The 12,924-nt window shown below is 39.9% G+C and overlaps 1 protein-coding gene across 3 annotated transcripts in view; it reads left to right on the forward strand.

Annotated features, from left to right (window-relative positions):
• ctdp1 (CTD (carboxy-terminal domain, RNA polymerase II, polypeptide A) phosphatase, subunit 1) overlaps positions 1 to 12,924 on the forward strand; it is a 95,111-nt gene that overhangs the window by 37,729 nt on the left and 44,458 nt on the right. For 2 of the 3 annotated variants that reach the window (XM_084738484.1, XM_084738485.1), the window contains exon 12: positions 9,185 to 9,396. The exons of the other annotated variant lie outside the window; for it this stretch is intronic. In XM_084738484.1, coding sequence (XP_084594610.1) covers positions 9,185 to 9,396 — 212 coding nt within the window. The remainder of the gene's footprint in view (positions 1 to 9,184; positions 9,397 to 12,924) is intronic. 3 annotated transcript variants of the gene reach the window in all.

Genomic DNA, 12,924 nt, shown 5'->3' on the forward strand with positions numbered 1-12,924 from the left:
ACTCCATCGTCTGTCCCTAAACCTGGAGCACTATGAATATTCCTTCTGCTCCGCTTTCCATTTGGACAGCCTGACAGAAATATCTTCAGTCATCTGACTGTGGCACGATGTCCCGTTTCGGCCCTTTCTCATCCATTCTACCAGGTGTAAATTGGTTGGGGATTTTTTTTTTTCTGAACTGTACATTCAGGAATCATTGATATAAAAAAACCCTCTGAAATCTGAAGTCTCTGAATGAACTCTGAAGTATTTCATGTTTGAGGCTGTTCCGTTGCGAAGTAATGTTTTCAGTTCAGCCTTATGTAACTACCCTTGACTAACCTCAGTTGCAGTGTAGCACATCTTTCTGAGATGATGGTGAAAAGGAGCCAATATCTTCCTGTTCGCAGAGCCGCTTAAGAATTCTTGTTCTGAAAAGATGGTTGTGTGCTCTACGTTTGAGTGCTTCCTTCATGTAGAAGTAGGCAGAGGTGGGGTAAAAAATATGAATTCTTGTTGCAGTTGTTCCCATCCGAATGGGATTTGCCCCGGACTCAGTATCTGTGTGGCATTTGGCCCTCGATGTGACCCCGAGCTAATGAACTACTCAGGTGAACACAGTAACGAGCAGGAGGTGGTCGAGGTCTTTATGCCCCTGTTTCACCGCTCCCACCACTTCTTTAATTATCGCCTTTGGTGAGTTGATTTATCAGGAATACAACATGCCTTCTGTCTACTCTCATAGAAGGAAGGGTTCATAGGAAGAGTTCTTTAAAGTCATTAAAAGATGTTTCCTCAGTTTAAGCAATGGTAACTGTAACATAGATTGTTAAAAAAAGATGGATGATCACAATATAAGGGATTCTGTATTTTTTTTTTTGCTTTATCTGTAGAATACTATATGATATAAATATAAATGGGTTATCCATAGAACAACCTGGATAGGTTCTTGATGAAACCTGTGGGATATTAATGGGTTCTTGATGGAACACCATTGATGGGTTCTAGATGAAACCCTTGGACTATAAAAGGATTTGTGACAGAAAAACCAGTGTGGTTCTATGAAAATCATGGAATATATAAGGATTCTTGGTCGAACCTCCTGGGTGGGTTCTAGTAAACCCTTGGAATATAAAATGGTTCTCGAAAGAACATTCTGGTTGGGTTATAGACAAATATGAAAAGGTTCTCGGTAGAACCCCCTGAGTGTGTTCTAGATAAAACCTTTAGAATATCCACGGAATTCCATGGAAGAACCCTCTGGGTGGGTTCTAGATGAAAACCTTGGAATATTAAAGAGTTCTTAATAGAACCACCTGGTTGACTTCTAGATCCAACCTTTAGAATATAATAGGGTTCTAGGTAGAACACCCTTGGTGGACTCTATATGAAACCCCTGGAATATAAAGGGGTTCTCAGTGGAACAACCTGGTTGGGTCTATGAAAGCTGTGGTATACAGAAGGATTCTGGGTATAACCTCCTGGGTGGGTTCTAAATGAAACCCTTGGAATGTTAAAGGGTTCATGATAGAATAACTGGGGTGGGTTCAAACCACTAAAATATAAAGGGGTTTTTCATAGAACCTTCTGGGTAGGTTCTCGTTAGCACCCTTAGAATGTAGAAGAACTCTGGATAGAGCCCTTTATGCCATCAAAGGGTTCTCTGTAGAACCTTTCATAGGGGGTTCTGGGTTAAACCCCTTTATGTCAGCTTCTCTGTAGAAGTCTCTGAAAGGGTTCTAAGGTTCTTTTTAACAGGTTCTATCAGGACCTAACAAGGGTTCTCCTATGAGGACAAGCCAAAGAACCCTATATGGTTGTAGTTAGAACTTTTATTTCTGAGAGTGTGCCGCTCCTCTTAAACATTTGCATTCATTTCTTCCTCCGCTGTCCTCAGGTGAGCTTCCTCCCTTTTCTTCTTCTGCGCCCACATTAAATGACCCGTCAAGGGTTTTCCTCCACTCACCAATCAACTGTCTGCTCTATTACCACCTCTGACTACCTTTCACAGACGGAGACAGTAATTTTGGACGAGGAATAAAACTTCTTATAAACCCCCTTCAGTGGGAATTGGCTATGCAAATTTCTCCCGGTGCAGTCCTTAGTCTTCTACAATAACTGAGTGCAAACAGAAATTGGTCAGGACAATGAGCGCTGATTGACTGGCTGCATGGAAATGTGTCGAGCTCTCACTGCCGGCTCCTGCTTCACCTATTCTGACGCTGATTTTTACTGGCAGGTATGCTATTGTGTGAGTTATGTTAATGTACTGGGACATTGATTTTTTTTTTATTTAAGTCAGACCTGAGGTGAACCTGTGCTTCAAAAACTTTTGGGAAAAAAAACTCCTTTGAGTGTTTAAAAGTTTTTACTTGGCTAACTTCATAGCAGGTGAAGCTCTGCAGTATTTTTATGCAGCTGATCGCGATGTCCGCTGCAATATCAGCTGGCTATACCTACTGTACACTGTCACTGTTTGTCCTATTTGTTTTATTTGCTTTAGTCATATTTAGTTTGAGTTTTATAAATTTTAGACAACAAGCACTTTTAAGTTTCTTTTTTGTCATAAATTTTTACCCCCTTTCAATAGCAAACACGGTCATCTTGACCGAACTCTGGTTGTTGGAACAGAGCTGTCAATAAGTCTCTTAGCAGCAGCTATATCTGTTTCTGAGGGAAAGATCACTTTAGAAGGCAGAGACACTTTTACTAATTGGGAGCATAAAATGTAAAAATAAACATTGATTTATAACAAAAAAATGAAAAAGATCACTGCTGCTTTATTAGGCCCTTTTGAGGTGTAAGATAGCTCCTTGCATACACTTTACTTTGGGACTCTGAAATGTTTGCATAAGTTCATCAGTATCATTACTGCTTGGTTACTATTCAGGTAAGAATTTGAACTCATACTAGAGGTAGGGCTGCAGCTAGCAATGATAATCTGCTGATTGTTTTCACAAATCATTTAGTTAAAAAAAAAAGAAAAAGTGAAAAATACTCATCACAATTTCCCGGAGCCCATAGTGACGTCTTTTAAATGGGTTCTTTTGTCCAACCAGCAGTCCACAACCCAAAGACTCAGCTCATTCTTACATTAAAGAAGCTGAAACCAGCAAATGTTTGGCATTTTTGCTTGAAAAATGACTGAAATAGTTACTTGATCATCAAAATAGCTGGCAATTTTTCTTTTCTCAATTGACTAGTCGATTAATTGATGTCTTCTCATAATGTTCAGAATAAACAAAATAGGTTTAAAAAAAAGAAAAGAAAAGCGTCTGTCCAATGGCATTTATTAGCTTTTGAAAAGTTGAAAAAACAGTAAAATTCTTCAGTACTCTTCACACATTTAGGCCGTTCTCTGTGATCTCCTTTTGATAACTAATGTATTAACTTGTGTAAAAAAAAGAAAAAATCCTGCATAAGTACACAAACAAATAATGAATCAGAAACTATTTTTGATAAACAGTTTATTGTTCAAGTCATTTTTCAACCAAAAATGCCAAATATTTGACAGTTGTAGCTTTTCAAATGTGAGGATGTGCTGCTCAACTTTGGCTCTAAGAAATGATGTTGACATTTTCTCTGTTATCTGATATTTTATAGACCAAATGATAACTCATGTAATCAAGAGAATAATCAGCAGATTACTCAGTAGGGAAATAAGCATTAGCTACAGTCATAATCCATACTTCTATATGAAAGACACTTTAAAAGAAAAAAATGACACATGTATGACAATAAATCAGGATCAAATTACAAATCTTAGTAAACTTTTCTTCACTTGACCAGCTGGGTAAGTGGGTCAGAAATATGCTTGCCTGAAGTCAATTTTACTTGCCTCTGTACTAATTGTTCTATGTGTTTGCTGTTATGTTTAATCTAGGGCTGCAGTGTCTATAACATATCAGAAAATAGTGAAATTGTCCATCTCAGTTTTTCAAAGTCCAAGGTGATGTCTTGAAAAGCCTTGTGTTATCCAAAAACCTGAAAAAAATCATTTTGATTTAATAATAAATTTAAAAGTGAGTTGCTAGAATTACTTTCCTGACATGGCTTTTACTTGCAGGAAAGCCTCATTGTTGAGCCCTGTGTCAGGGTGTTACAGATTAAGTACAGAGTCAGATGCTGTGGCAGGAACTTAATCAAAGTCTTATGTAACTGCTGCTGATTTTCTTTAGGTTGGCCTCGGCACTAGCTGGAACTCACTGCTTTGGGCTACAGAAGTTCACTGCTCCACAGTAACAGCTACTCCTAATTGCCGGCTTTCATTTAAAATGAATGACTTTGGCTCCACATGAATCTTTCAGCGTGAGTAACACCTCAGGCTTGATTTGAGTCTGAAGTTAAAACACCCTTGTCCAGAATTCAAAAGTGAAATCTTAAAAGCTTTTGCTGGACAAGAAACGCCCAGTCGGCCTTCCATGTGATTGATTAATGTTCGTATTTGTCAAACGATAATCGGCAGTCCTTCTGAGTGAACAAAAATGTCCACTTATTTCATGTTTGCATCTCAGTCCTCTTCTCCTTGAAACCGATAAGTCATCACAGTAGACCACAGGGTAGCTGCAAACTGTACCGAACACAGTAGAGTGCCACCTGAAACGTTTCGCCCCAAAATAAATTCTATGCCCTGGAATTACACTTCCACTAAACTGTATTTGCGGCTCGCAGTGATGAGACCAGTAGCCTGACTGTAAAATAGCTTTGAGGGGGTGCCGTGCTGTGCTCAGAAAAGTTTCACGGTGCGCTCTTTGCTTGGCCTTTGATTACAGCCAGGAAAGGAATGCTGTGGGAAGTTTGCCACGGCGTTTGTGGGGGATCGTTAATGCTTCCATCTCTCCGAAGGTTACAAGACTCTTCCTGACATAGTGAACTGTAGATTGGTTTTTAAAGGCTAGTGATCAGATGCAGGCATGGCTGCACTGGCCGTATACTGTACAGCACGTCAGTGGTGTTTGTCAGTCGGTGATAAGAACTGCTGTGATACACTCACAGAACCTGCAAGTGTTTTGCCCTCGTATTTTAGTTATTTTGTGCTCTGCCGGGATAGATGGTAAACCAAGCTTGATAATTTTAGTACTGATTCCCACTAAACATTACTTCATGTGGTTATGTATCAGAGCTTCAGCTAACAATAACATCCCCTCCAGGTGTGATCTCACATTAGCTGCTGAGCTCTTCTTTTTCCATACACATAAATGCCACTATTGCAAAGGCTCATTTCTTGTTTAGCTTCATTGTTTACCACTGCAGTGGTGCAGATTGGTGACGGATGCTGATGAGGTTTTCTTATATATTGTCTTGCGTCTTGCCTACGATTCAGCAGGAGTTATCATTAGAGCTGCAACAATTATGCGATTGATAATCAATTAATAATTTCTTAAATTTATCTGCAACTGTTTTGGTGATCAAATTATCAGTTTGAGTAATTTTTTTAAGGAAAAAAAAAGTCAATTCTCTGAATCCTGCTTCTTGAATTTTAATGTTTTCTGGTTTCTTTTCTCCTCTAAGATAGCAAACTGAATAAAAACAAGACATCCAAGGACGTCATTTTGGATTTTGAGACACAGTGATCAACATTTTTCACAATTTTCTGAAATTTTACAGGCAAATAACTCTTAGTTGTTTAATCAAGAAAATGCTTGCTCATCTAGAACACACTCAGGGTTCTACTGAGAATTGTGAAATCTCACAGTCTGTAGGCGCCACTGAAAGGAAGTTTTGTCCTCACCGCTGTGTCCTTAGTGCTGGGAATGGTTTGGTCTCTGTGAATAATATTATAATGAGTATGATCAAGACCTGCTCTATATGAAAAGTGCCATGAGATAACCCTGAGAAAATGTTTGAATTTTACCATGCTCCTGCTTATATGTCCATTTGTCTTGGAGTTAAACCTGGTGATACTGGTTTTATTCACCTGAAACGTCCATCTTGATCCAGCTTTTATAAATATCTATAGAGCGTTGTTATAAGGGCTTTCGATGTACACATTTTATGTAGGTCAGCCTGCTATCTGAAAGCCAAACTATTTTCACTGACTGAAAAACAGGCCTCCTTTAAAATCTTTAGCAGCTCTCACAAAGGCAAGGCCAAACAAATTGTCACAGTCAGAGCTCGAGGGAGATAGTGATGGGGACAATGCCATGAAAAGAGAAACATTTTAGTGGGGACAAAAAGCTATTCACGTTGAGATGAAATCTTAAATTGTGTGGCGCTGACAGTGAGGGAACAAACAAAACCCCCGTCTTATTGGTATCCCGCCCTGTGATTTGTTGGTGCCCTGCAGGGTCATTCTCATTTAAATCTGATGCGGCAAATAGAATTGAAAGACAAACCACCACTGACCTAACATGTTTTTTTGCTCAATTTTTTTTGTTTCCAGATTAGCCATGCCTCGGGCACACTTACCTTCTACCTTTACCAAGGCGCTCTTTGGCTGTCCACATATCCAACAGCAAGGCTTTAATGAGCCTTGCCTGACGCCAGTAATGATCCTGGCTATAGCCCCAAGAGAGTACCCCCCCTGCATTAATCCCAGTTTTCCCTCGGCTGCATGCTACTAATGAGTCTTTGGACAAGATGTTGTGTATTTGCTGTGGCAATATGCGCCTCAGATTTCCATTGATCTAATGGTTGTCAATTGGCTAACCTACTTTTAATGGGCAGTAACCTTGGAGCATTATAAATTACGAGCTGCTCAAGGAATACAAGATTTATGAGCTGGTGGAGCTGACAGTTTTGCTCGCTGTAGCTGGCAGGATATCCCACTGGACACATTAACTTTGTTAGATCTGGTTGTGGATTGTTTCCTCTTGGTAGAAATTTGATGTGATGAGTTTATTACCCTACCTCAAATGTTATGCAGTCTGCAAGGAGATGGAACAAATCCATCTACAATTTGTCATTACAGCCCTGCAACAACGACTCATTTCATGACTCCTAATACTGTTTGGTTTGATTTTAGACATTAGAATATCCAGTAATTGTTGGTGTAACTCGTAAACTAGTTTGTGGTCTTCCTGTATTCCATTATGTTCTACAGGTTTTCCATTGTGTCTGTTTGCTGCATTGTTGCATTAATTGGCAAAACAACTTGAATGACTTTTGACTTGTCTTCAGCTTGAGACAGATATCGAGGATATATGTCGAGGATTGTTCAGTTCAGTGTAGTGTGCGCTAATCTGGTAACCTGCTAGGATGCAGCAGATGAAGAAAGGCCAACACAGGAGCCAGCTGCCATGGAGGGGGCCGGTCCGAAAATGCTAAATTTGTATTTAAGGATGGCAGCAGGATGCAAGGTCTGTGCTCAAAAATCAGTGAGCTGAACATCCAACTTTATTTATCACTGCAAAGTCCACAAAGAAAGATGCACCGATTCCAATTTTTTAGGCCAATTCAGATTTTTTTTAAGGATCTGCTGATTCCAAATTTCAGTCTTTCTAAGAACTATAATTGACAGCATTCACAAACATTTTTGCAACTTTTTAAAATTAAATTAGATGTTCATAATAAAACACTGACTATTAAATATTCATTAAATATTATTTTATATTTTCTCCAAACTGTCCTCCAGGTTACAGCCAGGCCTTATTATATAATTATGTTAAGATTATGTACTAGAGGGAACACAATCTCGTGAGAGAGTCTTGTGGGATTTTGCGAGATTTGATTTCATGTGATCTCATATGGAAGCAGATGTAAACAAACTGCAGACTGATGCGGTGCAACAGTTTACTGTAGTAAAACTTTGCATGTAGAAAAACAGAGGCAGAAGTTAAACAAGTCTGAATGAGAAAATGTTTGAGGAGACACATCAACACAGGTTGTTTGTTCTTCAGCCAGAACAGGAGGTGAGATTTTAACTGTCCCTCTGTGAACAGCAGTCTGCTGCTGGCTAACATTAGACTGAAGAGCAAGAAAGTTTACGACTGTTCTGTGACATCATCAGCTGCTCAGCTGCTGCGTCTCCTTGTAGACTGTCTGTCTTCTCTTTATCCGCTTCTTGGGATCTGTCACCAGCACCGTCTTCATGCAAGCATGTGTCTTGAGTGTGTGTAGCTGTGATCAGCACTTTTGTGGGTGTTACGTTATGGTCAGTGTGTCTGCTGCGCACATGACATGACCATTGTGCAAAACAGGTATGTGAATATGACAGGCATAGAATCGGATATGTGACGCTGACCAGCTGGTCAGCAGTCAGGGCCAGTTACACTGCTGGCTGGCTAAAAACAGCCAGTTTGAATATCTCGATCGGCCAATTGGTGCATCCTTAGTGACTGTGTCTTTTTAGCTAACTTATCCACTGATCAAACGTTAGCTAAAAAACTAACATTAGTGTAAGATATGTTTGTCTTGGCTTCACTTGGTTGCGTTTGATTGAAATGTAGAAACTGGGGTAAATCACCAGAATTTGACTCACTTGACCTTAGCAATGACTTAATTTGTCTCACATTTTAGGGACTCGTCTTGCTTGAATCTAACTCGGGACTTGAGACTTGTTTAAGATTTGCACATGTGACTTACTCCGACCTCTGGTATTTCCTATGAGTTTTTCAAAGCCCCGTAATCAAACACAGTTTTAACGATAGTTCAAATTTGAAACAGTGATTTTTACCATGGTTTATCATGAAACGGCTACTCGATTCATCCCCCGTCTCTAGTTGCTTAAATGAGACTCTTAACTGTTGGGCTCAAGTTTAATCACCTTCCATGATTACAGTTCAGTATGTAACCCAGTTATTTCTAGAGGGAAAACCACATTCCAGATATAATTAGATGCATAATTGGAATCTGCAGTGTATCAAGGGAATGGACTAATATACATAATTCCTCATCAAGAGTCTTTAAGCAGACATTATTTATTGAACAGAAAATTTCATTATTTTTATTTAATGATTACCTGCGAGTATGAGTTATTCTATGAAATTAGCCAGAAGTTAGTTATGTTATTTTCTGGCTCTGATTTTGGTGGGCATCTCATGCAATTTATTAAAAGGCCAAAACTGACTGGTGCTCAGTGGAAGGAGAGAAAGTAATTAATCTTATCTGCAATTGAGAGTAGTCCATATGCAAAGTGCTGGGTAATGTTGGTAGTTATGTTATATATGTATGCATGTTGAATATGTAAACTAAAAACAAAACCATGACCTGGTCCTGTCCGAAGCTTAAAACGACATCTCACAAAAGCTCCTTTGTTTTAAAATAGGTGGACGACATCTTAGGCGAGGAGAGCGACAACGAAAGTGAGGGAAGAGGGAAGGAGAGGCCAGGTAATGAGGAGGTGGAGGATGAAGAGGAGGAGCAGCGGCAGCGACAGCAAAGAGCTGGGCAGATAGCAGGAGGTCCTCAGGCGCGGGGCGTGGAGGAGAAGACGCAAACACCACCCAGTGAGGGCCGTCTGACGAGTAGTGTGCCAAGGTGAGACACAGAACTTCATGGCAAAATCCACCTTTCTCTTCAGGGTAGACATTTTCTATTTACCATTTTTCTCACCCATTCTGTGCCTCGACTGCAGCAACCTTTTTCATGCCTCTGCTTGGGTAACAGCCATGGTCAGAGGCATTATGTTTTTGGGGTTTTCTGTACGTCCCGTTCTTGTGAACGTGATATCTCAAGAATGCCTGGAGGGCCTTTCTTTCACTTTGACTCAAAGATGAGTCGAGTCATTTTTTGGTGGTCAAAGGTCAAGGTCATTGTGACCTCATGTCTGTCCTGTTCCTGTGAATGTGGTACTGCAAGAACGCCTTGACAGTATTTCATCGAATTCAGCTCATGTCCAGTTGGACTTAAGGATTAACTGATTAGATTAGGAGGTCAGAAGTCATGGCTACTGTGACCTGGTGTGTGTCCCATTCTTGTAAACATGGTATCTCAAGAATGCTTTGACAAAATTTCTTCAAATTTGGCACAAGTGTCCAATTAGACTTGAGGATAAAGTAATCAGATTACTTTATCTAAACTGTGGACACTGTAACCTCAGGTTTGACCCTGCTTTTGTGAATGTGATGTCTCAGAAACATCTACATGGAATTTCTTAAAATTCAAATTTAGCACAAATGTCCAGTCGGATCAAGGGTAAACTGATAGTCACTGTCACCTCATGTCTGTCCTGTCACTGTTTTTGCCCATAGCTCAGGAATTCCCACACTCATTATGACAAAATCTCACACAAATATCTAACAGGATAAAATTATCATTTTTATCCAAAAGGTCAAAGGTCAACTTCACTGTGACATTATAATGTTCAACTCTTTACCAGTCCTCTGTACTCCTCTATAAAAATAATTTCTACGTGAAGACAGCATGTTTCTCACTGGAAAATTTTCACTGGGATTCCCTATGTCAATATAATGATAATTTTAATCTTGCTAAAATAATACACTTAATGCACTAGACTTCAAAATCTTCCCTGAACATATTTTCCAGAGTCCATTACTGACAAGGTTGTGAACTCCAGCTTATGCTGGCAGAGGCATACAACCACGAGCTGGTAATTCTAGTTAAGTAAAGCGTGGTACATGGATACCATATAATTTTCTTTCCCACTGTATCTCTCTCACTGTTGATTCTGTGTATCTCGTATAAACACCTGCAGGCGAGAAGGATGCTGAACTTAAATTGCACTTGGCGAGAATATAGATCCATCGAGAATCCTTGTAAATGCGCCGTATATTTTCAGGTCTTACTTCTGCAATGACTATTATCATAACACTCCACTTAATCAGCACGGCCATGCTGTAGCCAGACGGTCTGGTCCGTCGCCATGGAGACAAATTTCAAACAGACAGCAGGCAGTCGAAGAGTTCTGAACATATGAGAGTCTCTTATTGCTGAAAGGCAGGCCCGAGTTGAGCCGAGCTGTTGGATTTAGTCTCTCCTGACAGATTGTTTTGTTGTCTTTTGTGCATCTTTAGCATGCAGCATTACTGTGCGTTCATGTGAAGTTGTCCATAAATTAAACTCGGTTTGTTTCAGAGCTCAGGAACAAATCTCACCATGTTGAGAACATCAACATAGTAAATAGCATGAAATAGAGCCAGAAGCTTTAGAGTCCAGACCAAAGTAAACTACAGTATTACAGCTGTCTGTGGCTGTTTACATCTCTCATCTCTCATTGCTTAATCCTCTGACACACATAATGTGCGTTTCTGCTGCTTTGGGTTTTGATTTCAACTTACTTGCAAAATGCTGTATGATCTCTAAGTTCCATACAGAGATGACTTTGGCCGTGGGCGTTTTGTAGCCTGGCTGCAGTCCTCCTCTGTCAGTGTTTGGGCTTGCTGTTGTCATGTTTGCAACAGCGCTGTGTGTCCTGCACTGGTCCAATTTTGCAAACCCACCCCCGCCGACACCTGTAAAGAAAGAGAGAGAGAGAGCCGAGAGCTAGAACCGACCCACTGCCCGCAATTATATCCAAGTCAAATCCGCACCCACCTGGGACCATTAATGTAAAAGTCCCGTGACCCAACCAGAACCACCACATGCACAGTCAGTCACTTGTGTTCTGAGTTGGCACCGCACGTTTCCCCCAGCTGCTGAGGTGTTTCCATCATGATGATGAGTCTAGCTTACAGTTAATCTCAAAAGCTAATAGTTTTGAACATTTTACAAGCAGCAAAGCCACTGACAACATTATTATCACAGTCTCAAAAATCTTCCCAAACATTTAACTTGGCCTTGGAGGATATAGTGTCCACAAATGCTGACTGTTTTTTCCTTTGTCTTCCATTTTAGCTATCAGCTAGTCTACATCTCTGTCACATCAAACAGTGACATTCTGTTGTTTGGCAGGATGCGGGGTAGGGATGGGTCATGATTTTCAAATATTTGAACATTCATTAAATGATAAAAAATTGAATAGTTCATGTGATATCGTTTTGTCTTTTAAAATCTATTTTCCCTATTTTTTTTTCCACGTGTTTTACCAGAGCCTGGAAATAACGTCATACTACCAGATCTCACATTATTACAGGCCCTGGTAGTATTGCATTATTACCAGACAAGCGCCAGTGGGACATCTGCAGACCCTGATGTATTTTATTTTAAAGTGACAGGCTGTTGACTGAACATTTATCGGCCCCAAACTGACTGACACAATGTCAGAGAAGCAACACAAATCATGACATCAGCCTCCGGCCTCAGAGATCAGAGGAGTTGAGCAGGCAAAAAATGTCTTTTTGATGACAACTTGTGTGTGGATTTTCGAGTGACGATCTTTGAATAATCGGCAAATATCACCCAGTGAATATGGAGGAGCAGTTTCGCTTGAAAATCCTGGCGGCTGCGTAGGCTTGATATTTCTAGCAGATATAAATGTTAAAAACACAGCATAATCATTTTCATTTCTGATTTCTCCGGGAGAAAAAGTGTATTGTACTGTGTGTTATATTATTGTTCTCACCCACTGGATGCCTTCAATTAGTTCATTTTGACCCATGCTCGCACCGTGAATATATATAAAAATATTTTTTGCAGTTGTGTTGTCAATATGTGACAGTGCATCAGAGCAGAGCAGGACTTTAATAAAAAATGTGAAAACTCCTGCACACTGTCACGCTCCCTGCTGGTATATTTAATTTACAACGTTTCCGTCTGTTTGGTCTTCGTCAGGCACATTGACAATAGTTCTGTATACATAGACGCTGCCTCAGTTATCCAATGAAAGGATAACAGAAATTGGTTTGACTGATGAACGAAACACCTGTAGCCAACACACACGCACACACACACACACGCACATACAGCCATCCACATTAGTAAATGAAGAAGACATCATAGTAAAGTTTAGAAAATGACAGCTGAAATGACATCAAGAATATGAACTGCATTTTTCTTTTTACAAGTTTCTCGTTAGTTTTGATGTGCAAATGAAAATGTAAGTCAAACTTTATCACATAAAGACACAAGGCGCTCTCCTGCTGTTCTAAAAGTTAACTCAAGATAGGC

Source organism: Lutjanus erythropterus, chromosome 16 (genome assembly GCF_056507025.1).
Source record: "Lutjanus erythropterus isolate fLutEry1 chromosome 16, fLutEry1.hap2, whole genome shotgun sequence".
NCBI classification, from domain to species: domain Eukaryota; kingdom Metazoa; phylum Chordata; class Actinopteri; order Lutjaniformes; family Lutjanidae; genus Lutjanus; species Lutjanus erythropterus.